This window comes from Scardinius erythrophthalmus (genome assembly GCF_964197995.2).
Source record: "Scardinius erythrophthalmus genome assembly, chromosome: 17".
In the NCBI taxonomy this organism is placed as follows: Eukaryota; Metazoa; Chordata; class Actinopteri; order Cypriniformes; family Leuciscidae; genus Scardinius; species Scardinius erythrophthalmus.
In genome coordinates this window covers 13,711,678-13,738,914 of record NC_138237.1, presented here as the reverse complement: position 1 = coordinate 13,738,914, position 27,237 = coordinate 13,711,678, and the positions used below count along the sequence as shown (strand labels likewise).

At 37.8% G+C, this 27,237-nt stretch overlaps 1 protein-coding gene across 6 annotated transcripts in view; it reads left to right on the top strand.

Annotated features, from left to right (window-relative positions):
* Positions 1–27,237, top strand: part of sfswap (splicing factor SWAP) — an 89,224-nt gene that overhangs the window by 42,187 nt on the left and 19,800 nt on the right. For all 6 annotated transcript variants that reach the window (XM_081391602.1, XM_081391601.1, XM_081391598.1 and 3 more), the window contains 3 exons: positions 2,967–3,051; positions 3,999–4,235; positions 10,078–10,262. In XM_081391602.1, the coding sequence (XP_081247728.1) occupies positions 2,967–3,051; positions 3,999–4,235; positions 10,078–10,262 (507 nt within the window). The remainder of the gene's footprint in view (positions 1–2,966; positions 3,052–3,998; positions 4,236–10,077; positions 10,263–27,237) is intronic.

Below are 27,237 nucleotides of genomic sequence, written 5' to 3'. Positions count from 1 at the left end.
GAGAAATTTTGTTAGTGAATACTCTGATTTAACAAGATCAACTTTAGAGTGTATTTAATTATGCGTATATCATATTTTCTTAGAGATGATGGCAGTTATGTTTCCTATAGCATCAGAATCTCTTTGTAATCCTTCAGGAGAGACACCTGTCATTTTACTCTGAATTACAGCATTCTAACTCTTCTGTAGGCACATTGCTCATCCGTGGTTTGCTTTTGTAGAGCTACTTCCACATGCCATGGTCCATCAGCATGCATTTCTTCTGCTGACTTTACCCATAAACAGGATTAAGGGATTATTGCCTTTATATGAGAGAATGAAGACATTCAGTATGGCACCATCTCTGCAGGGGAGAACGTGTTTAAGAAAATCTAGGAAATGTTGCTCTGAGGGGGAGTCTATACAACAGCTCTTGATTTGTTATTAATGTTCATTTGATATTAATTTGGTGATATAAGTTGACAACAGAGGTCTCTACCGAAGGATTCTCTGGAAACCACAGCACACTGAAGTTCACGTTTTTCGAGCCGAGCAAACAGGCGGAAACAAATACACAGCTCAAGAGAGTGCTTGTAATTCAGATCAGTTTTTTTTCCTCTAGGTAGGAGTAGTGATGGGAATTTTAAGGAATTTAATGATTTTGCTTCCAATTCTGCTTAACGTTTCTGGCTCCTAAACGGCTCCACTAACAAATCTTTTTTCGACTTTTGAAAAACCATGACATAATTAATACTGAATATATTGAACCATATAATAGCCCCCTCTATTTTGTATACATGTATTAATTGTTGTTGTTGTTGTTATTTTTATATACATTGCTGTTTTTTATAATAATTGTTATTATTATTATTATTATTATTATTAATAAATTATATATTATTATTTATTAAAATTATTATTAAGCAGTAAGCAGTGAGGTTTGAGGCTCATTTGTTTTAATTTTATTATTAATTAGAAAGCAGTGAGAATTGAGGCTCATCTGGTTTAATTCATTAAAAATAAATGTGTGATTATTTTGTGTAATGGCGATTTTTTATTTTTTTTTTCTTAAATGTATCTGAATAAGGTTCTTGAAACTGGTTCTTGTTTCTCAGCACTAAGTTGGAGTACAGGCTACTCTGAAACATTCTCTCTCCCCACACAGTGTCTCTCTTTCCCACACAGTGTCTCTCTTCACTTTTTTATCGAGTGTCTGGTCACAGATCCAATCTCCCACTTTAATTCCTTCATTGTGTCTTTCATCTGTGGGTGATAGATTCTTAACTGGGTTTAATGTCCCCCTGACCCTTCATCTTACCCAGGGCTACAGTGAGGATCTACAGACACTTCTTAATAGAGCTGTAAAATATTGAAAACTTCCATTAGGGACACTAAACTTTTAGAATCTCTCTCTTTTGTCCTCTCACGTTTTTTTTTTTTTTTCTTGTTACATAAAAAACCCGGCAGCGAGATTACATGGGATTATCACAGCATGTGTGATTCTCTTTATTATTTGTGTCAATACCTATTACCGTACAGTGGTAGAATATTCATTAGAATATTATTTATGTTGAATATTCGGTAGAATATTCAACAGTGTAGAATATTAATTTTTTACTCTTGCGCTGACTCAAAGAATAAAACAAAGATTTGGGTCAGTAAGAGGAAAACAACAACTCATTAGTGTGGGAACACTGTACCTCATTAAAGTGTGGAGTTTTTCACCATAAAACAGTGTGGAGTCCAGACTTCCATGTGTATTGAGGTGGAATTAGACATTTTGAGCATGCAGTCTGCTGGCAGATGGTTGATAAACGAGAGCATCATGCTTGCATTGCTCTCACGGCACACGACCGTGAAGGAGCTTGTCGTACTTTCCCTCTGCTGTAGAACGTTGCTGAGATTATACTCGTCCATCAGCGTTGCTTCCAGAGTGATTCTCAAACCCTGAATCTCATCCTAATAGAGCTCAGGCAAAAATCCATATAGCAAGTGGGAAATGCTCTTCTTTCTTCTCTTCATTGTTTAAAGGTGACGTAATGAAATTTCTGAGGCATACATCATAGTTGCAAAAATAATTATTGTTTCCAAACAAGGCATACTTGTATTTGTTTCTGCATGTTGAACTGGAAGTGAAGAAAGATTTTTTTCTCTTATTGGATGGATGGATGGATGGATGGATGGGTGGGTGGATGGATGGATGGATGGATGGATGGATGGATGGATGGATGGATGGATGGATGGATGGATGGATGGATGGATGGATGGATGGATGGATGGATGGATGGATGGATGGATGGATGGATGGATGGATGGATGAATGGATGAATGACAGGAAGAATGAAGGTTAAAATGGGAGAAAGAATGGCAGGAAGAAAGAAGGGTAAAGTTGATGGAAGGATGGCAGTAAGAAATACTGGTAAAATGAAAGGAAGGATGGTAGGAAAGAAGAAAGGAAGGTTAAAATGGAAATAAGGATGGCAGGAAGAAGAAAGGCAAAATAAAAGGAAGGAAGGAAAGATTGCAGGAAGAAAGAAGGGTAAAATGGAATGAAGGATGGCAGGTAGAAAGAAGTGTAAAATGACAAAGCAGGAAAGACTGTAAAATATCAAAGGAAGGCAGGAATGAATGTAAATTGTCTGGAAGCAAGGCAGCAAAGAATGTGAAAGGGTAAGGAAGGAAAGACAAAACAAAAGCAAGGAAGGGAAAGACTTCCAAATCTTTCTGTAGCCTGAACTCTTTCTGTTTCCCCCTGTTCATCCCCATCTTCACCTGTGAAACAGTACATTTAAGGAGTTACTGGCTCAGAATTACCACATGTTCTGTACAAAGAAAGTCCTTTAAAATGCTGTCACGCTTTTGAAAGAGCCTTTATCTAAAAATTGAGAGCTCAGGATTTTCATCCTTGAGCTGTGTCTGCAAAGTAAAGTAACTTTGTGTCTCTCTTCTCTGTCTCTGTCTCTGTTCCTGTTGTCCCGGCTTCACAGGGTTCCTTGCTTTACAACAGTGGAGGGGACAGCACAGCGGACTGCTCTTCTGACAAGCAGCAGAATGATGGCAAGCTCCTTAAAGGTAAGGCAGCTCTGCGTTCCATGATCGAGCTCGAGACCTGACCTCAGAACATCCTTGTCATCCACATTGACATTTCAGAATGTCCTCATGCAGCTATGTTACAACACCGTCCCATGTCTCTCCATCTTTTAATTACTCAGGCTAGGGCTGCACGATTAATCGCAATGAAACCGCACGCAATTTGGCAAAGGCTGCGATTATTTTATGCGCAGTTTGTCAGTGCAGCACGGTTGATCGGTAGTAAATGCTTCTCCATCTGAAAGCCAGAGGGCGCTCTCACGCAGACACGTCAAATATGCCCCACCGCTAAAGTTCGATAAAGCACATTATTCCAGGAAATCCCTATCAGGCATCATCGCTGTAGAAGACAGAAGATTGAAACGCTTTGATTGATTAAACATGACTAATAAACACACGACTGCCTTGTACTGTGTAAGAAGCCACATCATTTCACAGAAGGATGCTCAACTGTCATTTATGAAGTGATTCTGATGTAAAAGCATGTTATTAAATTTTGTCTTTTGTTGGACAAGAGGTTCATAAATGCTTCTCATGGTTGGAAAGATGTTTGACGTGTGTTGTTTTTTCAAATGCACATTATAAGTGACTCAAACTCGCAGTACTTTCAGATGGAACAGCGCTTACAGAGCCGTACATCAATGACAAGCTGCGCATAAAAAACAATCGCAGGCTTTGCGATTTCAAAACATGCGATTGCATGTAAATTGCGATTATTCGTGCAGCCCTAGCTCAGGTTATTTCACTTAGCATTAAAAAATACTGACCCCTCTGTCTCCACTGATGTTCATTTAGAGGAGCTATTGGACTTAATGATCATGTCATGTGTTTGACCGTAATTACAGTAATTGTGCAGTAGACTTGTGCTAAGTGAGGAAGGTTAAAGACATTTACTGAATAAAACGTGTCTATTATCACCCACTGCCCAGCGTCTTTTGCACCTATCTGCTTTGCCATAAAGTCAAAAGAAAACGACCTTTTACCTCTGGAGAAGAATCGTGTGCGGCTGGACGACGACTCTGATGAGGATGGGATGAAGGGGGAGGTGCAAGAGGGAGTAGAGTTGGCCATAGGATTGGTTGAGGCAGCCAGAGAGCCGCCTCAGCCTCCATTGGCTGAGGAGAAGAAACCTGGACTGTCCTTGGAAGAGCAAGAGGCCAAACAAGGTAAATCAAGATTTTTTACTTTAAATTTTAGTTCATCCAAAAATTAACTTTCTGTCAGCATTTACACACACATGTTGATCCAAACTCAGTGGAACTCTGAAAGGAAGGAAGGAAGGAAGGAAGGAAGGAAGGAAGGAAGGAAGGAAGGAAGGAAGGAAGGAAGGAAGGAAGGAAGGAAGGAAGGAAGGAAGGAAGGAAGGAAGGAAGGAAGGAAGGAAGGAAGGAAGGAAGGAAGGAAGGAAGGAAGGAAGGAAGGAAGGAAGGAAGGAAGATAAAACGGGAAGAGGGAAGGAATTTTGGAAGGAAGACAGAAAAGAGAGCGTAAAACGGGAAGAGGGAAGGAATTTTGGAAGGAAGACAGAAAAGAGAGCGTAAAACGGGAAGAGGGAAGGAATGTTGGAAGGAAGACAGAAAAGAGAGCGTAAAACGGGAAGAGGGAAGGAATGTTGGAAGGAAGACAGAAAAGATAGAGCGTAAAACGGGAAGAGGGAAGGAATGTTGGAAGGAAGACAGAAAAGATAGAGCGTAAAAAGGGAAGAGGGAAGGAATGTTGGAAGGAAGACAGAACGTAAAACGGGATGAGGGAAGGAATGTTGGAAGGAAGATAGAATATAAAACGGGAAGAGGGAAGGAATGTTGGAAGGAAGATAGGAATGAAAGAAAAAAGGTAAGACAGGAAATTGAAAAGGATGGACAAATCAAGGATGGGAAAAGGGTTGTTAGGATCAAGAAACTGGAAGATTTAAGGAAGGTAGGAAGGAAGAAAGAATGAAGAACAGGAAGAGGGAAATAATGTTGGAAGGAAGAATGAATGAAGGACAGGAAGGAGTAGGAAACAAAGAACAGGAAAAAGAAAGAGAAAATGAGGAACAGGAAGAGGGAAAGAAGAAAGTATCAAGGAAGAAAGCATGAAGGATTGTAAGAGGGAAGCAAAGATAAAGTGAAGGAAGAAGAAACATACTAGAAGAGGGAAATAAGGAAAAAGGAAGGAAGAAATAACTAAGAATGAAGAAGGAAGAGATAGGAAGAAATTAAGGAAAGGAAGAGGGAAAATGTAGATTTAGAACATGGCAGGAGGAAAGGAAGACAAGAAATAAAGGCAGGCAGGCAGGAAGGAACAAGTAAGTAAAGAAAAAAAAGGAGGATAATATTTTAATATTATAAATAAATTATTTTAATTATTTCAATTGTGCTCTTTTTGCCATTTTCGAGCTTGAAAGTCTGAAGTTCAGAAGTTTCATAAGTAATTCCTAATTGAAATAAGCCCTTGTTTGCTTTTTCAAGGCTGTTCTTTTATAATGTTCATAAAAATTGTTCAAACAGAAGAGATGAGTCAGTTTGTGGAGTATTACAAAAATAACTCTGCTGATTTCCTTCACTGTAATTGTTGCAGCTCGAATGTAATTTCTCAATGGCCAGAAGCTTAGAAGCCAAACATATTTTACTGTAACAAGATAATAAAATATTGCGAAACAAACAGTAGTTTATCATGATCGCATTCAGCCAAGAGTTACCAGATTTCGCTCCACTTCTCTGACTTCTTTGTTCTTTTGACCCTCAGAGACTTTACATAGTGAGATGATCTGATCGCTGTCACATCACCATGACTGGCAGCGCATTCAGTTATTTCGGCGAAGGCCAGGGCTGTAATGTAATAGATCTGTCCATATGGACCATGCCCACCAGCGGCAGTTACTGTCTCCCATAATTAAGAGGGAGAGTTTCACACATGTAAAACAAGCAGGACACCTCTCAATCAAAGATACCGACAGTGTCTTCACAGGAAATGAGACATGCAGGTGTGCATGAGAGATTGAAAATGTGTTTTAGGCTAAAAACAGAATACACCTTGTGTTTGCAGTCAAGTCTCTTATGCTCACCAAAGCTGCATTTATTGCTGCCAATAAACACATCTGATTTGATATATTATGATATAATTTGGGACTCAAATTTAAGTTAGAATTCATAGACAATCATGCCATTTGCCATCCATATCCATTCAAACAAGTTTGAGGTCTACAGCCCCAGTACTAATTTACTCTTATTAAATGGAAAAGGGTCGAGACAGTATATTGTTCAATATTTTATGTTCTATGGAAGACAGCAAGTCAAATGAGTTTGGAACGACAATGAAGGTGAGTAAATGATGATAGAGGTTCATTTTAGTTTGAACTATTCCTTTAACAAGAGATACACATTTTGTTCTAACATGTAGGCTTTGCATTGGTTTTCTTGTTCCTCATTAAAAATTAATTTGTTTAAACCTTATCAATGACACCGGACAGCACATGGCAGACTCTCCGTCCAAACGCTGAGTAGTAATGCTCCTGGAACGCAGGGGTAATTACAGTAATAAGACCAGATGCCCAGAGGAAGTTTACTGCGCGGGGGAAGTGAAATAAATGGCACTGCAGCAAAGAAGGCCTCGCTCAGTGGCAAACTAGCTTAGGTTGCATGACTATCGACCCATCCGGACTGGAGGAACATAATCTGTATTGATGAGCTGTTAAAGAATCACAGATGCACAATTCAGCACGCACTCAGTCTGTTTTCATGTGTCCGTCTATTACCTTTAGTTTATTTACTGAATGGAGTGAGTTTGTGTGATCATGAGTGAGAGTTTTATTGGGTCGACTCTCTGCTGTCTCTTTTGCGGTTGTGTGTTGTGAAAGCTGAGAGGCAAAGTATTTACACCCCTTGTGTTTCCCTCAGAAGCTTACCTGTTTATGTTACAAATTGTAGTTTCAAAAGGTAGCCTTATTGGATTTTGTCAGTGTTATTCGCAGCCTCAATTGCTCATTGACTTCTGAAGTGTGTAGATGATAAAATATGCGAGAGAAGGACATTTGCAGGAAAAAGCAGACAATTACTTCAGTCGTTGCTTTGAGAAATGCCGCAAGAAAATTGCAGGTGTTAAGTGCTGGGGTTGCATTGAAAGTGCTTGTCACACATGTAAAGTTATTGCAGTCTTTTATCTAGGGACGAGCACAAGCGCTCAGAAACGATAGAATGATTAGTTATATAAAAACAAATAAACTACATGGGATGATTTGTTTGCAACTTCAAATGCAAATCTTGTTATAAGAACTACTGTTACAAAAACTATACGTACAAAATGTGCCAAAATGGCTCATCATTTTTAATTCGGTACATTTCTGTACAATTTAAGTGATACCTTGTGGAATAGATCACCTCTGAAGGAAAAGAGTCAGTATTTACTCACCAATTTCTTTCTCAAGTGGAACACAAAAAGGGATTTACACTCACCTGAAGGATTATTAGGAACACCATACTAATACTGTGTTTGACCCCCTTTCGTCTTCAGAACTGCCTTAATTCTACGTGGCATTGATTCAACAAGGTGCTGAAAGCATTCTTTAGAAATGTTGGCCCATATTGATAGGATAGCATCTTGCAGTTGATGGAGATTTGTGGGATGCACATCCAGGGCACGAAGCTCCCGTTCCACCACATCCCAAAGATGCTCTATTGGGTTGAGATCTGGTGACTGTGGGGGCCATTTTAGTACAGTGAACTCATTGTCATGTTCAAGAAACCAATTTGAAATGATTCGAGCTTTGTGACATGGTGCATTATCCTGCTGGAAGTAGCCATCAGAGGATGGGTACATGGTGGTCATAAAGGGATGGACATGGTCAGAAACAATGCTCAGGTAGGCCGTGGTATTTAAACGATGCCCAATTGGCACTAAGAGGCCTAAAGTGTGCCAAGAAAACATCCCCCACACCATTACACCACCACCACCAGCCTGCACAGTGGTAACAAGGCATGATGGATCCATGTTCTCATTCTGTTTACGCCAAATTCTGACTCTACCATCTGAATGTCTCAACAGAAATCGAGACTCATCAGACCAGGCAACATTTTTCCAGTCTTTAACTGTCCAATTTTGGTGAGTTCGTGCAAATTGTAGCCTCTTTTTCCTATTTGTAGTGGAGATGAGTGGTACTCGGTGGGGTCTTCTGCTGTTGTAGCCCATCCGCCTCAAGGTTGTGCGTGTTGTGGCTTCACAAATGCTTTGCTGCATACCTCGGTTGTAACGAGTGGTTATTTCAGTCAAAGTTGCTCTTCTATCAGCTTGAATCAGTCGGCCCATTCTCCTCTGACCTCTAGCATCAACAAGGCATTTTCGCCCGCATTTTCGCCCACAGGACTGCCGCATACTGGATGTTTTTCCCTTTTCACACCATTCTTTGTAAACCCTAGAAATGGTTGTGCGTGAAAATCCCAGTAACTGAGCAGATTGTGAAATACTCAGACCGGCCCGTCTGGCACCAACAACCATGCCACGCTCAAAATTGCTTAAATCACCTTTCTTTCCCATTCTGACATTCAGTTTGGAGCTCAAGAGATTGTCTTGACCAGGACCACACCCCTAAATGCATTGAAGCAACTGCCATGTGATAGGTTGATTAGATAATTGCATTAATGAGAAATTGAACAGGTGTTCCTAATAATCCTTTAGGTGAGTGTATTTTATTTACATTCTATCTTTTTTTGTTATTATTATTATCATTTAGTTTAAGTTTGAGTAATTTTGTTATGTGCTTTTGACAGTTTTGTTATTATTTCTATTATTTCTTTATTTTTGTTTTAGTCTTAGTCAATAGTTTTTTTAAATCATGTATTATCTTTTCCAACTATATACAACTATAGAACTTTATATATTATTCAGAACAAATTAAAAATATAATATTAAAAATAATAATAATAATTATATATATATATATATATTTACAGGTTGAAATGTATTTTTCACTGAATTATGGAGATCTGCTCTAGATCTCATGATAGAAGTGTCAGTGTCCAATTTGTGAACGTGCCATATCAGATCTTTTCAATGAATTTGGTGGTTCAGATAGCAAAATCGATTTAAATGATTAGTTCATAAATTGGTCTGATCTGGTTCTCACTAAATCAGCTAAAGACTTATATTGTAATATTGTACAATTAATATGTACAATTCTTTCTTTTTTTTTTTCCAGAACACATCTGAAATTGTTTAATAGTCTCTGCTCATCATTTCATTGTGGTTTGTCTCTAAGCTCCCTCATTAAGGAGATGGCACAGTGCCGTGCATTAATAGAAGACTAGGTTAAATCATAACAGGACGTCAAGGCTGCAAGATCGTTTCAGGGCGGTGCGAATAACTTGTGATTTTGAGCTTCACTGATTAAGGAACATCTCTCACAAATTCCGTTTCTAACTCTGTCTCTCGCTGCAACACTTAGTATTATTTTCTCAAAATGACGTAATGGAGATGCCTCTGTTCTCTCTCCAGTTGTGTTTGTTCCGGAGTTGTTTGTGATTGTTCGTGGCAGGGGACCTATTTTTAGTGCGAATGCTGACAGGGCCCTCTACTTGTTCTTGTATAATATAATGACTTGTTTTTTTTCTCCTCTTTTTCTTTTGTTATCGCTGTTCCCATGAACAAAACTAGAAAAATTATACATGAGTACACTGCCTACTTGAACTAGATAAATTGAGACACTGTCGACTATTATACAATCAGTAGCCAGGAAGCCTTTAACACCTAAGCAGAGAGTGAATGTTATTTTTATCGAGTTAAATGCGAAACATTAAAATGTGACGCATCGTTATCTTGTAGCTTTTTAAGCTCTATGCAGATTTTATGAGGCACGCGGGCTTACAAAACCATGTAAGTCACGAGTGACCTGATCTAGAAATACTTTGCGTTTGCGTACTCACTGCACCTTTGCATGCAAGCTCACTCGCACATGCTTTTAGTTTTTAGAGCATATGGTGTGTATCAAGACAAATGTTTGTTTGTGTCTGACCTCTCTTCCCTTTTCTCTTCCAGCCAAACAGAAGCTGGAGGACCGGTTAGCAGCAGCAGCGAGAGAGAAACTGGCCCAGGCCTCCAAAGAGTCAAAAGAGCGGCAGCTTCAGGCTGAGCGCAAGAGGAAAGCCGCCCTCTTCCTGCAGACCCTGCGAGGGCCGGAGGCTGAACTCAAGGGTACCGAGGAAACTGCTGCTGCGTCTGAGGTTTGTGTGTGCGTGTGCGTGTGCGTGTGTGTGTGCGTGTGCGTGTGCGTGTGTGTGTGTGTGTGTGTGTGTGTGTGTGTGTGTGTTTTCCAGCATGTGTGTGTGTGTTTTCCAGCATTGCCCATCTACCTCCACATATACCTAGACAGCCTCTGAATTCCAGCACTACACTGTGGTCACCTACAATTGTTACTTTGAAGAGCTATTTTACCTGATTGAACCCATAAAAATGTGTTTTATTGGTATAAATGAATGTATTTAGGTTGACTTGGTGATGCTAAATAATATTTTTTTGATGCGAATAAAACTAGTTATCTTTTTTCAGAGCAATATGCACTGAATTGGAAGTATGTAGTTGAGACTAATTTCATTAACATTTAAACGGACCTGTTGTAACAGACTAGTCTAACAAACCCCCAGAACACACAGTCTGTATAAGCAATCCTTTTAAAAATAGACTACTTAATCTATGAATCAAACAGTCAAATCCCATACTGAATGGCACTGAAAAATAGGTTGTACATGCACCTGTGCTTGCATTCATTTAATCACTGTTAGCCAGTGTAGGCATATTTATTGCAAACTCAATATCATAAACAGAATTCCTCAAATAAAAGTTAACCAAATTAAGTTAGCAAGTCAAGGTATTGTTGTTTGTTACCTCTTGTACGTCCGTATTTGAATGCACTTCTCCTGCATAAAAATAATCTGTACACATGACAGGTGGCAAAATCACGAAAGAAAAGCTTAATGTGTACCAACAACTATATATTTTTTAAAGGGTTAGTTCACCTAAAAATGAAAGAATGGTCAAATCCGTAAGACTTTTGTTCATCTTCGAAACACAAATGAAGAGATTTTAAAAGAAATCTGAGATATTTCTGTCCTTCCATTGACACTCTACGCAACTACCACTTTTCGCTTCAAAAAGTTCATAAAGAGATTTTAAAACAAATCCATATGACTCGAGTGGTTTAGTCCAAATATTCTCAAGAGACTTAAGAGACTTATATGAGGAATGGATTTAATTTATATGACGAACAGATGTAAAAAAAAAAAATATATATATATTTTTGGGTGAACTAACCCTTTAAGGGTATCCTATTTGTTAGGATATTGACATGGAACCGGTTGAGTTTCATTCATGTTTTAAAATTGTATAAAATGGTATTATCCCTCATAACTGGTAGTATAACAAGCGAATAAGCCAGCTTAATTGATATATTCCAGTTTTATATATTGCCTACACAAAACTTTAGCCAGTATTTTCGCATTTGTTAAAAATATAAAGCAAAACATGAATGTGCAGAAATAAAAACAAATGTAAATGACTAGTCTTTCCCATGTTGACTAGCCGCAGCAGTATGGTTTAGTCCTGCGTATTCCTAATGTGTAGAACATTCTACATCCACCAGGTTGGCATTGATCTTTGACTTCTGCTGTTCATGGTAAAACAACTGCTGTTTTACCATAAAGAACGAATTTCTTGCTAACTATAGTGCTTACGCTTGAAAAGAGCTGACCACTCATCGTTTTCGCTTTCATTGCATTGCTTGACATGCTTGCCCAGACAAAAATGTCGATGTTCTTGCTCTGCGCTTCAGAATCATGCACCGTGCTATCACGGTTGAAGATCTGAGTGTTTTTATTTCATCAGTCAGCATCACATCAGGACTTCTGCTCAATAACGCTGCTTTGGTTTCCTCACGGTTTGTTTAGTCAAGTCCCCCTGTAAAGAAAAGCAACATAGTTTATTGATCCATCAATCTTGTCTTGAAGAAATGCTCATAACTGCACAATGTTTCCTGACAACCAGTTTTTCAGCATTCTCTGGGGGTCAAATGTAACTTTGCGTGTTGACAGAACAAATGAGATTAAATTAGAATGTATATATGTTGTTAATTCTGTCCCAGCTGTATTTTTATGGATTTGAGGAAGGAGTAGGAGTTCCTCATTAGTTGTGCAGACAAAGCCGGTGTCTCCCAGGAAAAACGTCTGTTTGTATGCGTTTATCTCATGTCAGCCCTGATGATTCCTGAATGTCATTTTCCATCGAAGTTTTGACTAAAATTATCAAAATGTCTTCTTTACTTCACCAATTATGTAACCTGCTTTTCAAAAATGTAGGCTCAGTAAGATCTTTTTGGAAAGAAATTAATACTTGTATTCAGCAAGGATGCATTAAATTGATCAAAAATAATTTATTATGTTTATATTACGAATAAATGCTGTTCTTTTTAACTTTCTGTTCATCAAAGAACTCTGAAAAAGGTATCACGGTTTCCACATTTCAACATGTATAAATGAGACTTGTTAATTGAGCTCCGAATCAGCATATTATAATGATTTCTAAAGATCATGTGACACTGAAGACTGGAGTAATGATGCTGAAAATTCAGCTTTGCCATCACAGGAATGAAATTACATTTTAAAATGTATTAAAATAGAAAATAGTTTAAATTGTACAAATATTTAATATTACCGTTTTTACCAAAAAAACAAAGTTATCTTAGTGTCCAATTTTTTAATCGGCAGTGTACACCAGAACACATTTCATTTTATAATATAAAATACTAAATAGGTAAAGTTCACACAAAATAGAAAATTGTCATCATGTACTCAACTCATATGACTTCCTTTCTTCTGTTGAACATAAAAGAAGATATTTTAAAGCTTGATACAGCTCCTAAAGCACCATAACATCACCATAAAACATTCTGGGACGAATAATGACCTATTACAAACGCATGAGTCGCACAGCCCAATGTTATGATACTTACGTTATGATGCTTTTTTGCATCTTGATAGCTACCTAGTCTCTATTTGTAGTTTGAGCAGCATGAACGTTTTTTAAAATATATATTTTTATGTTCAGCAGAAGAAAGAAAGCCATATAGGTTTGTTGAGACATAATTGACAACTTTAACATTTTTGCATGACATATTCCTTTAAGGACACAATTATTTGGGACTTGACGCTGTGGCTGTGTTTCTCTGAATATTGTGTACGCTGTCTGCTTAGAGTGTTTTTTCAGCAGGTGTTTTTGAGTTCGTAACCATGATCTTCCTCCAACTCTCGCTGTAATGGCCGACGCTGCCTGTGTGCAGCTCATATTTCCCCTGATCTTCTCCGCAGGCTGCAAACACAGTTTCTCCTCCAGAAAGTTTGTACTGTTGTGTCCACGGAGAGAGAACGAGAAAGGCATTGTGGAGAGACACTGTTAGGAAAAGTGAGAGAGTAGGAATGTGGTAAAGACTAATCTCGCCGATTGTCTCCACAGGCGTGCGGTTCAGCTCCACATTAATGAGGCCAATGAAGCGTGAAATCAGAAGAAGCAGCTGGTGGATGCAGGACTGCTTCCTCTGGGCTTTTACCTGAGTCTCTCGCTCACATATACACAACACTGCTCGTACGTTCCCTACATCTAATTCATTATGAATGTCCCTTCTTCTTCTTCTTGGACACCCAATTACTTGAGCGAGACTTCTTATTTAGTTTCCAACTTATTACTTTGCTTTACCCAAGGCCTGATTTTAGATGCACCTTCGAATAGCTTACAGCAGTTCTGTCATTCACCCTCAGGAAAGAAACACAGACAGTCTGGCTACTCAGGCACAATGCAAGAAAGTGACGTGCTAAAAACTTTCTCTTGCGTCTATATCTTTTTTTTGTCCTAACCAGCTGTCCACAGCATATTTTGCCTGAATCTTTGTCCTAAATCTGTGAATCTATTTAGTTTTTTTTGCAGTCCAAACAAGAAACAATATAAACAAAAAATATATATATTCTATTTATCTCTGAATAATTTAATATATTTTTTTCTGTTCTGTGATTTTTGTTGTTTGCTGTTTGAACATTTGGTCCAGAAAATCAGCTTTTAAAAAAGTGTGAACAAATCCTGTCACAAATTGGTGGACAAATCCTGTCCTGATCTTCCTTTTTTTTCTTTTCTTTTTTTTCTGGTAGCCATTTATCACTGTGAAATCTCATTGGTCCAAACTCCTGCTCCTCACAACTGTACATTAAACATCAAATATCTTCTGATTGGTTGTGGCTGTGTCACGTCATGTGCAGTAGTTTAGCATTTAGTGTGAAAAGACAAATTGCTTGTTGCTGGAAACTTTGCATTGTTCTTGGTTCGGACAGGGTGTGATGTTGTTCCTGTCTAAATGCCTGAAGTCCAAGAGCTGTGTTGTGTTTATTATTGTATTGTTATTGTCCTAAAGGCCTGATTTATGTTTATGCAGGCGTATTTGCCTGCCTGTAAATATGGATGTGTTCTCCCTTTATCTGCTGACTAGACTGTTGAACTGACTTAATGCCTCCAAGGATTTTTGCTGCGTCTTCAATGCAAATCTGTGCGATTGGTCATCGCTCATGACTGCTGTATCATCCTCAGCATTGCCTCACCGTTATCTTTTTCCATTTTTTTTTCCCGGTGATTCAGGAGTGATAATGATTTCAGTCGATTTAAGCTTAATACCAGCTGTGATCTCTGATGGAGCCAGTTGCCAGCATCGATCTTTTCTTCCTTTACCTTTTTAGTGATAAGTAGTGATGCACCGAAGTGAAGAGTCTTGGCAGAAAGGGAAAATTCTTTGGCACTGGGTTGAAAATTTAAAATGCTTGTTTTAAATTAGCCTTTGTTTGGAAAAACTATTCAAATTATTTTATATTCAGTTGGACTGTCAATTCAATAATATGGAGGCTCCAACAACTTTTTTTTTTATTAAATGTATTAATTAAATTAAATTCATTTAAGACATTAATAATGCATTTATTACTGCATTGCTCAAAGTAAAAAATCTAAAAACTTTTTGCCAATTTTGTTTCATTTTCAATATTTCATGTCACTGTTGAAAATAGGGTTTTTATTTTTATGAAACATCACAGCGTGAACGTGAACTGGAACCAGTGTAATTATAATGTTTCCTTGAGACTGATTAGTTAACTAGTTGCTCAGACGTTCCATTGACTAATCAATTTTGAAAATAGGTATGTTATGCAAAATAGAAACAAGTTTTGTAATTCCTTTCTGGATCTTTCCGCAGGTTTCTTAGATGAGAAAACAGCACAACTGAGAGACTGCACAGAGCTCCCTCTGTGCTTGCAGCTCTCACCATCCAGATATACAGCCTTCGGTGATTTACTGATTGCTATGGCAACAAAAATCAAATCTAGCCAATTCAGCATGCATCAGGTCATGTTCCCTTGCTTTCACTAAACCAAGGACGTGCTACAATGTCTGTATATTCTTTTAATAACTGCAAATAGCTGCGTTTACACAGAACTCTACAGGGGCTAGGGTGGGCATACATTTTTGCGTTGTTGAACCAACAGCCGTCTCGTTTCATCCCAGCTGGCCGTGACTACAGCCCTGTTTGATCAATAAGAGTTTTCTGTTTCTTCTGGAGACAGTGTAGAGTGCTTCTGGCAGAGCTCGTATTTGTAGCAGTTCATCTCTTGTTTGCTGGCGAACACGGTCGTGCCACAAGATCACAGAAAACAGAGAAAATAAAATAGCCTTGATCTGCACTGCTGTCGCAGGGGTTAGGAGGTTAGATTTAGTGTGACTGGCAGGAGCGCTTTATAGTGGAAATAAGACCCTGCTAATTGTTTGATGTTTAGCTACAACCTTTCATCGCACTAAATGCTGTTTGGCAGGTCTCTCTCAGAAAATGCCAAGTTGAAACGGGAAATGTGGACAGTCATCTGTGCATCCAGGTGGCACACCACAGTGAAGCCTAGCAGAGTCTCTCTGCTTCCATCAGCAACTTCTTAAATATTTCTGCAGTGGTTTTATTTCTTTTTTTCAATTATTCAGCTCATTCTGTTTTATTTTATATCATTTTTGTATTCTTTATTTGTATAATTTGTATATATTTTTATTATCATTTTATCCAGTTTATTTCCCATTTTTATTTTTATTTTATTATTATTTTTTAATTTAACATTCATTTCCCCCCTCATTACTAATATATGAGACAGGATATTGAACTGGAAAAAAATGTGTATGTATGTAAATCAGAAAATAAGCAAGTATCATGCATAATGGAAACTAATATTAATTAAAATTAGTTAGCTAGATAAAATAATAAAGATGATTATTATTATTATATTTTTAATGATTCTTTTAAATAATAATTAATAATAATAAATGACTACTTTTATTTTTATTACCTTTTAACTAATCAAGGAAGTCACGTTCCAAGACTTTTAATTGTTCTTTCTCACACATACACTCCTGTTAATATTGGTTTTTGAATAATAGTTTATTAATAATTGAATAAGCTTCATCAGAAAGTAAATAAGTATAATACAAAATGGAAACTAAAATTGATTAGTTAGTTAGTTGAGCATAAATAATGGACAAAGAACAACTGCCTAAGCGCAGTTTATATGCAACTGTTTCTCAGTCTGTCCAAAGCTTTGGTTGGAATTAGTGAAAATATGTGTATCTGAATCGATAAAAGCTGATACAGGGATACGGTTGTCCAGTTTCAGCATTTTATGCAATTGTTCTCTTATTTACTTCTCTTAATGATTGGAATCAAAGCAGCCAAAGACATTTATTGAATTAGGATGGGAGAGTGAGAGGGAACAAGTTTAGGACATTCAAACATGCATTTAGTTCGTGAGCGCCTAAAGCTCAACATGCATTTTTTTTTTTTTTTTTTTTGCTGTGACCACCATGATGTTGTGATGAATGTCAATATTCATGTTTGTTCATGATCATTGTGCGATTTTATTCAAGGCTTCAGACACGCTGTGATTTGAAACTGTTTTCTCCTGATGGCGTCGGTTTTGACAAATAGTCTGCTGTGTTGTTTGCGTTTGCATTTGCTCGAGTGAAGTGATTGATAATGTTTTAGCTTCTGTACAGCTGAATGAAAATGACAGACTACTTTTCGAAAATGGAAAATTCAATATTCAGGAACATTTGTTGTCGTTTCTTTTCTTTTACCATTTTAGGTTAGCCCCTATCCAAAATGCTATTCTTTAACCACAGAATTCAGACATAGAATGTTGTCTAGACAAGCATGATTAGAAATATTATAAAATAGTGGTGTAGCCTATATATATATATATATATATATATACACCCATCAGGCACACACATCAGGGCCGGACTGAAGCTGGTACCCGGGCGTGGCAGGGGGTTTCGAGAGCGCCCCCTCGAATGGGGTCCGAAATCTTTGTCCATATATCAAACACGCTTGCATGTAATAATATGAAACTCAGTACACATATAGATCTCATCGGGCCGAACAACTTTCGTGCTCTAAGTTTTACAAAAGCCCAACAGGAAGTCGGTTATTATACGTTGTTTGGAAAACGCATACAATGGAATGTGAAATACTCCTCCTAGGTAATTCATCCGATTGCCACCAAACTCGGTGTGAATGAAGTCAAGACATTGAGGATGAATTCTTGCGAACAGATTTTTGATATCTCGAACGGTTTGGCCGAGGCGAGGAAACTAATTTATGGCGAATAATGGGACACAGGAAGTGTGTTATAACTTCAACTTCAGCAGTGTGTTCGTTGTAAGAGGCTGATCACATGGATGTGACATTTGTGAGTCAAAGTTATAGCACCACCAACTGGCAACAGGAAGTGTGTCACTTTCAAAATGCTTTGAAATCACTCTTATTTTTACCCGATTTGCTTCAAACTTTATGTGTAAAATGTAGACACACGGCAGATGTAGACCTGTGAAAGGATTATTGATATCTTAGATACTGTTGCTGTGGCAACGCATCAAACTATAATATTCTTTTTGGATGCTTTTGAGACTCTTCACATGCTTGAAAATGCATGAAACTCGACAGACACATCACATTTATTATCCAGTAGACATGTGCAAAGTTTCAGAAACGGGCGTGGTGGAATGGCTCAGTAGCGCCACCTTTAGTCAGAAATGGGGGCTTAGTTTTTCCTAGAATCACAAAACTTGGTAGGTGTATTGTTCTCATCAAGCCGGACAACTTTCTAATTTACAGTCATAACCTCAGACCTACAGGAAGTCAGATATTTTGGTTTGAATGTGGATTTTCTGGAGAATTTTCTCTCTCTCTCTGTGTGTCTGTGGGGGGGGGGGATTTGTCTATTCCATTTAATCTTTGTTTTTCAAGATTTCAGGGGCTTTTGGGGCCCTTAACGTGCTCAAAAACTCTTGAAACTTTTCACACAGGTCAGAACCCACGGTCACCAGAGCCGGGCTGAAGCTGGTACCCGGGCGTGGCAGGGGGGCTCAACAGCGCCCCCTTGGACACGGTCTGAAAACTTGGTCCATATATCAAACACGCTTGCATGAATTAATATGAAACTCGGTACACATATAGATCTCATCGGGCCGAACAACTTCCGCACTCTAAGTTATTAGCTCCGCCCAACAGGAAGTCGGCTATTATGGGTTGTTTGAAAAACGCATGCTGTGGAATTTGATGTACTCATCCTAGAGAATTCATCCAATCGCCTCCAAACTCGGTCAGCATGAAGTCAAGACATTGAGGATGCTACATTGCGGACGGATTTTTGATATCTCGAACGGTTTGGCCGTGGCGAGGAAACGAATTTATGACGAGAAAAGAGAAACACGAAGTAATATAACTTCTGCATACATTAACTGATCTTGATGAAACTTCAGCAGTGTATTCGTGGTAAGAGGCCGATCACTTGTATGTAACTATTGTATAGCGCCACCAAGTGGCAGCAGGAAGTGTGTCACTTTCAAAATGCTTTTGACCGCACTGACATGGATAATGGTGCAGAGCAAGCGTTTTCAATGAATTCCAATGGAAGTAGGAATGAACTAAAAAACGTCCGCTCTTCTATGCCCGTTCCTCACCGTGGACGCACACCATATATATATGTGTGTGTGTGTGTGTGTGTGTGTGTGTATATATATATATATATATATATATATATATATATATATATATATGTATATATGTGTAACAAAATATATATATATAATATATATATATAGCGATGGAGGGCCCAAGCCGGTGACACCGCCACCCTGGTGGCTTTAGTGTAACTAAAGGCACCAGGGTGGCGGTGCCACCGGCTTGGGCCTGCAGTTGCTGCTCGCAGCTATATTTTTTTGTTTTTTACATGCCTAAAAAAATTATATAAGCAATTCTAGGCTAGGTGACAACAACGACACAAGCCTACATGCTTGAAACTGTCAAAAAAGTTTGGTTCTGCACTGACGCTCGCTTGTTTGCTTGTTTACAATTTGCTATATAGTGAATTCCATGTTGTGACTGATGATATGCAGTTCTCAAGGAATAAAGTCTCAAGTGTCGTTAGTCCACTAAACATGTTTTTAGAAACAGACAACTAGATTTTGAGACCCATGTTGAGTCTGGAGGCTGCCTTTAAGCACTGCCTTCATGAAAGAATTATGATATCAACCTTAGCAATTCTGTGTTCAAGATATAAAATAAGACGAAAGACCGAACCTGTGAGTCAGCTTGCGTCTTTAGGAAGCGTCGTAGAAAGAACATGGCAGCCCTCAGAAGAGGACTGGAAAAAAGAAAAACACTAGACAAAGAGGAGCACCTGTGTCTGCATTGCTCAGCTGCTATTTGCAGTTTTACAGAAACGCACCTTCTGTGCAACAAGAAAAGCAGAAAAAGTTTCTGAGAGTTCTAGCCAGAGGGTTTGAAAATCAAAACAAAGAGAGCATGTCACGTCATGTACATCAAAAGAATCCGTTAAAATAGTTTTTTATTATTATTTATTTTTTAGTTATTGTATTTTATTCACTTCATTCCTCATTCATTATTTTAAATCTTGCTAATTTAACCCTCTGGTAGTGTTCAGCCATTTTTAAAATTCTAGATTTTATTTTTAATTTTTTAAATATTTTTACTTCATCTGAATGGTACAGAACTTGGCAACTTTTGTCCCACTTGCTATGTGACAAGTGTAAACCATTGGATGTTCTGCCATTATTTTTGTAATCCTGTTGCAACAGTTTCTGTGTATAGTAGTCCAAAAAACAGTCCATTTGGGGTTTTCCCTTCAGACAAGAACAAAATACTCCAAATTAGCACTTTGGAAAAACTGCTAAATCAGTGCAGTGCTTTTCTATGCTTCACTGCCATTGAATGTTCTGCCAATAGCAGTACATCTTCAGGAAGGAAACATATGGTTTGGAGTAAGCGTCCTCTGACCACTGTTCCAGTGTCAGACATTGGCATGTTTACTGGCAAAAAAAGCATCCAATCTAGAACAAGACAGAGATTTGTGCTTATGGATCTGTCTGTCACTATGAGAGGGGTATCAGGACAGCTAATCCTGTAGTTGCTCTATGTAGTGTCCGTGTGCAACCTCACGCCTCTGTGCTCTTTTCCTTTAAACAAATAGTTCGTCCGCAGTGTAATCCCCCACTTAACACCCACAGCCATGTGTTAGTTTAGCATTGATTGATGGACTAAAAAGACCATAATCCTGACTAGAACTAACTAACCTTCACTGTGGCTCTCTGGTTTTCTTCTGAAGTGGGCAGTTGCTATAATGCTGAGTTCAGACTGCACGATTTTAGCCCCGATTTTGGCTCGCCGACAGGTTTTGAGAAATTGCCGACAAATGCCCGAAATCACAGGCAAATCGGTGCTCGTTCACGCGAGTGACAATCACGCAGGGTGAATGAGCAAAGACGTGATCTGAGAGAATCACCGACGAGTCGCCGACGCCCGTGAGATATTTGGCATGCTAAATATCTGGACCTGTCGGCGATTCAAAATCCTGCTGTGTGAAAGTGTTCTGACTGAAAACTACATCGGCGATGACCGACAGCCAATGAGAGAGCAAGATACAGAGCAGCGGGGAGTTCGGGGAGGAGTTATAGGCCACAATATCAGTATTTATTAGATATATTTACAATTATATCAAACAGAAACAAAGCACAAACATTTGCTTGACCAGCAGCAACAGCAGCACATTGCAAAAATTTTATTTGATTGCTATTGGACCCGTGGCTTAGTGGATGGCCAATGGACCCTTTTCACAGAATGTGATTATGCGTTTAAATTGTAAATCTAGCAAGTTATATATATATATATATATATATATATATATATATATATATATATATATATATATATATATATATATATATATATATATATATATATATATATATATATATATATGTACTGTCAAATCGATTAATCGCATCTAACATAAAAGTTTGTGTTTGTATAATATATGTGTGTGCACACACACACAGACAGGAGATTCACAGACAGTGCTTCTGTACTGCACTTGGTTCTCTTTTGTGTCTTGTCATGCTTGAATGGTTTAAAAGCATTTGCATGAATAAGAGCGTGATCATATATGTAACGCTTGTTAAAAGATGATGGGGAAAAAAAATGGATGCTGCATTTGATTAAACTGTTTAATGCATTAAACTGAAAAAAAAAGAAAATTGCATACATTAACAGCCCTAGTTATACTGTATCATTTTGGGATTACATTTCAGAAAACTAGTTAACGCTTCTGTGTGTGAGTTTTTTAAGGGTGTGACATCTTTCTCTCTTCTGACCACTGTAATCAATCGTTCTATTTTTTACTTTTTTGGAAAGTCAAATAAACGCTATGGATTTTTATTTTGCTATTGGAGCAAATGGTAACACAAAAATTATATTTGTTGTAGTTTCCATTCAGCACTATAGATGTTTACCCAAGTATGACGACTCCCGCTTCTGAGAACCCTGGAGATGTGAAATGGGTCTATTGCCTGTGACGATCTTGTGAAGCCATGTTGGTTTGAGTTGGAAATTAAATAAAATGATTTACAAAAATAAGAATAACTCTAATTATACTGCAGCATTCTTAAAAAAAAAATTATAACTTAACACTTTTTTGGTTTTTTTTATTGCGTGACTTTTTTGAGAAGTCAAAATGTAATATAGACCGGCGACTAATAAAAACAGACCGTGGCGGACGTAAAAACCTACTATGAAATGGAGAGCCTTTTTTCAGTTAAGGCAAATAATTTACTGGAGCCATCCTTTTCCCTGCTCATAGTCACAAGACAGAATTAAAAAGGGGATGGAATCGATAGACCCAGAGGAACTGAGGCGATCTGAAACTGTTGAGGCTCTCTGCAACTGTGCCTGTGCTCGCTCTAATTAGTTTATACATAAATCCATGGCAAAGATTAAAGAGCCCACTATAACTTTTATCCTGACCTAAATGGAGTAAATTGGCTACGGATTAGCTCTCAGCAAAAAGAAGAATTTTTACCTCGGCAGAGACCTTGTTTTTTACCAGTGGACCGTTTGTCACAAATCCCAAATGTCATTCAAAAGCGAGAAACTTCTTTTTAAAGGGATAGTTTACCCATAACTGAAAAGCCTTTCATCATTTACATCCCCTTTTTAAACTTGTTTGACTCAAAAAAGGAGTTATACACTCCATTTAATGATTCCATAAAGAACTTTTTACATTCATGGAACCTTTCCATTGCACAAAAGGCTTTTTATAGTGGAAAAAGGTTAGATTATTTTTTTTTTTTACATATTTAAAAAATGGAACACAAGGTTCTGTTTCTATAGAATGAAAGTGAATGGTGACCATTGCTGCTTTTCAATATAAGATTTTTAATGAGACGTAACAAAGTAAATTTCTATCTGTTGTTTATACAATGTCTTCAAAAGACTCAGAATATAGCAGAAGAGTCCCATGGACTACTTTTATGATACTTTTGTGTTATTTTTTCTGCACCTTTGGTCCCCATCCACTTCCAGTGTATGGGAAAGAGTAGCTCAGGCATTCTGCTAAATACCTCTCCACTGAAGAAAGGAAATCATGCGGCTTTTGGATTGACGATGAGTAAATGCTAATTTTTATAGCGTTTCTACTCACTTTTTCTCTTTCTCCCATTCTGGTATAGTTCATTGAAGGGCTCAAATTGTGCATGTGCAGATGATGTCAAAGAGAGGTTGCGTCAGTCCCTGGTGTGCTGGCATTTTAACACTGAGCTCTTAAGACTCAATAGCAATATCAGCATGGCTGCGTTTGTGTTTGCATGTGTCAATGCTTTTGTATTTGTTTATCTGGAAAACTATATATTTACTATGCAGTCTTAAAATTTCCACCTCCTGGCTCACTGGACAGGAAAATTTAGATGTGTCTCAGGTTTTCACTCAGTATGATTTCGAGAATTATTCTGGGTGAATAAATAAACAGGTGGCATGTAATCATTAAAGCCATATTTTTCACCTTGAGTGTATTCGGATTAATTAGGAAATGTTCCAGCTTGCAGAAAATCTTTGTGCCAGCTGGTCGTTCTGCCGTCTTTCTTTGTCGAACGCACCGTAAATTGTTCATGGTGGACTGCCAAATCTCCAGCGACCCTTGTGTCATCAGTCTTAGGTTGACTGCTTTATTGCTGTGGCTTTTACTTTAATCCTGTTTCTTATTATTGACCTTTCATTATTAAATAGAACACACTGGAATAGAGGCGCTTACAGGATGGCGTATCTTTCCGTTCTTTTTGAAGGAGAAGAACATCAGATGTGACTAGGTGACCACCTTGTTGACCTTCACTTTTGATTTAGTGTATTCGCTTTTCGTTCTGTGCGTGCCGTTTGAGTCAACCGAAAACTGTCACTGTTTAAGAAAGAACAATGCCCAGAAGCCACTGCAGATCTCACAACGGCTGAAATAGAAACCAGGCCAGTTCCCACCTCCCTTATTATGTGTTTCTTGTCTTTATTTTAAGATTCCAATTGGTTTTATTTTCAGCATTGCTGCCTTTTCCCTTTGAAGAGCAGGTTGTGTGCTTGGCGTGAGGGTTTTTAACTTGGTGCCCGTGGTGAAATATAGAAAACAGAAGTCAACTTGGTGTCCGTGGTGAGATATAGAAAACAAAATTTTACAGCATTTAGTAATCTAGGTTAATGTAAATTTTTGGAGGAAAAAAAACATACTATTTTTCCTTTAATTCATGTGCATAATGCAACCTTACAGGTTTTCTTGCATTTGAAATACCTTTATGGGTTCTCTTGTATATAAATATTGCATCATTAATATTAACTAATATTTAGTATTTGTTATTAAAATATCTATTTTTTTGTATTTGACTCTAATCTAATAAATTACACTGTCGTGCAAAAGTTTGAGGTTGGTAATTTTTTTATATATATATGTTTTAATAGAAGTATCTTATGTTCACCAAGGCTGCATATATTTGATCATAAACACAGTTAAAGCAGTAATATTGTGAAATAATATTACAATTTAAGATAACTGATCATCTTAATATATTTTACACTGACACTAAGACTAAGGTCCTCCCTAACGTCACATTTGCACTCTCTTTCTTGTGTGAAAGTTTTTAACCTGGATGTGAAGCTGTCAGGACCCGTTTGATGTGCCCTTAGTGTGCGTCTGTGTATTTGAGCATGTTCACACTCCCAGTTGCACACACTTCTGCCCCAGGGCTGTGGCGCTTCTCTTCCTCTGATGTGAGATTTACCATTTAATTGATTGGTCTCTTTGTATCTGAGCTGTTCTTTAAAAAAACAAAACGCTCTCATGAGAGAGGTGTTTCCGACAGGTACTGCTTTAACAAGACAGTCGGTACTCAAGAGGAAACTCTCTTCTGATTAGTGACAAAAGCAGGGGTGCAGAGGTGAGACTCAGTGCTGTCGCACCTCTCTTTTGTCCGTGCAAAACGAGAATGCTAGGATTGAAGGTGTGTTACTGAAGCGTGTAGTGTGTATCATGGCTGATATAAAGATTTCTGAAGCTGTTGGTGTAAACTCTTAGCTTGGTTGACAATCAGAAAATTTGTAGGCTGTTGCTCAATTAGTTGTTTTCAGTTTTCCCTCCTATCCCAGCTTTATAGGCAGAGAAATCAATAAGCCATTTATAGACTGCGTGCTTGTGGTGCTTTCAAAACATAGCTTTGTTTGTTTGAGAATCCCAACCAGCCCAACACGGCAACAAGGAGTCAACCAATGGTGTGATTTTTGGGGCGGGCTATCTGTTTGTTCTGACCAATGGCAGAAGAGGAGTGTTTCTTTCAAAAATGAAAATTGTCTTAATTTTCTCCCTCATATCGTTCCAAGCCTGTAGGACTTTATTTATTCTTTGGACCACATCTGACCTCGACGGACTGAACAGGCCAAATGAACCAGAAAAGATTTCCACGTGAAAGAAGGCAGAACCTCTTTCACGTGGAGCACACCTACCTATTACAGAATCGCCACGGATCTATGGTTGTACAAAGGTGTTTACCAGCCATAGCTAACTTTTCCGGAAAGCTGTTTTGAACTGCCAAAACTAACTGCAAACGAAGTTCGTTTTGGCCTGATTTTGTTCGAAATGACTTCACATCAGTTTGTTCTTCAATTTAGCCTGAGGTATATCCGGCCGGCCTTTAGACTGTAAAATACACACAAAGTAATTTTAAAATGTTTATCTTTGCAAGTATTCACATAAACAGCACAGTCAGTTATGTTTCACCTGAACAGTTGGGAAATCTGATAAATATATTGGATCCATTCATTAGGTTTCTGTGGTATTTCTTCAGTTAGACAGATCTACCTGAAAAATTGAAAGCACTCTTTATTTCATTTTTGTCTTTGTTCTATTGTAATTATTTGTCCTTTTGCTTGTAATTAGTTTATTTGTTCATATTTTATTACTTACTGTTTATTTGCCTTTAATAAGCTTGAGAACATTTTACTTAGGCTAGTATTAGTGTTTGCTGTTGTATCAAAATTGGTATTGAGAATTGTGAAATTTCAATGTAGAATTTTGTCATCGTAACGATCTTATTTCCAGCAAAAATAGGTATATTGTGGTATATAGTTATCATAAAAATGTAATTACTAATTTCACCCCTCTTTGGACCTCATTGATTTTAATTGTATGGACAAAAACACTTATTCAAACATCTTTTTTTGTGTTACACAGAAGACAGTCGTACAGGTTTGGAACGACATGAAGGAATAAATGAGGACAGAATTTTCATTATTGTAATAACCATCCCTTTAAAAACAATTTTTTGTGTTAGTTTGGTTCGTTTTAAAATGGCTGATAATTTAGTTTTCGTCCATATAATTTCATGTAATTGCAACAAGTCACCAGGTGGAGTTTTACAAATTAGCTTTTCAGCAATGTCATAGGGTTCACAAAGAACCCCTTGTGTTGCCATTCTTGTATTCTTCTACCAGGCAGGCAGCTTCTGACAGATGTCCATTCATCATATTGGCATACTGCAGAAAAACAAGCCAATTATTTGGACTTAAAAGCGGTATTTCTAACCCTCTGAAGATAAGAGCTCCACCAGCACTGAAACATTCATAGATTGACATTCATAATGACTAGCCAGTTTTTAGATTATTCATTGTTTACTTGATTAATGTGAACACATCCGTCATTCACTGCTCATCCACCAGTATTGATCAGAAGACAGGACTGAATTCAGCCATTTGTTGAAACTTGTTGAAATGCAGCCATTTCCATTTAAAGCGCAGATGTTCAGTATATCCATATTCGGTGGGAATTAGTAACTTGTTATCACTCACTTTTAAAACCTTATTATTATTTAGGATGAAGACTTCATGTCATACAGTTACTGGTGGTAATACAGTATGTGCGCCTTTCACATTTATCTGGATATCTGCATAAATAGGAATTATATTCAATAGACAAACACATTCTCTTACATATAACTCACAAGCGATGATATATATTTTTGTGTCTTTATTGAGCACACTGTTTACAGCACAGGGTGGAAAAGGTATTCAAACCATTAGATTTAATAACATGTTGATCCTCGTTTGAAAGCAACATCTTGCAATTGATGATGAAATGTGCACAAATGTCGAGCAATATTTCAATAGCTTTTTACTAATTTTCAGTTCAGCAGTATTCTTTTAATGTCTTGTATAAAACGCTCTCTTGAAGGACACATTCAAGCATCTCAATCAGGTTGTGGTCA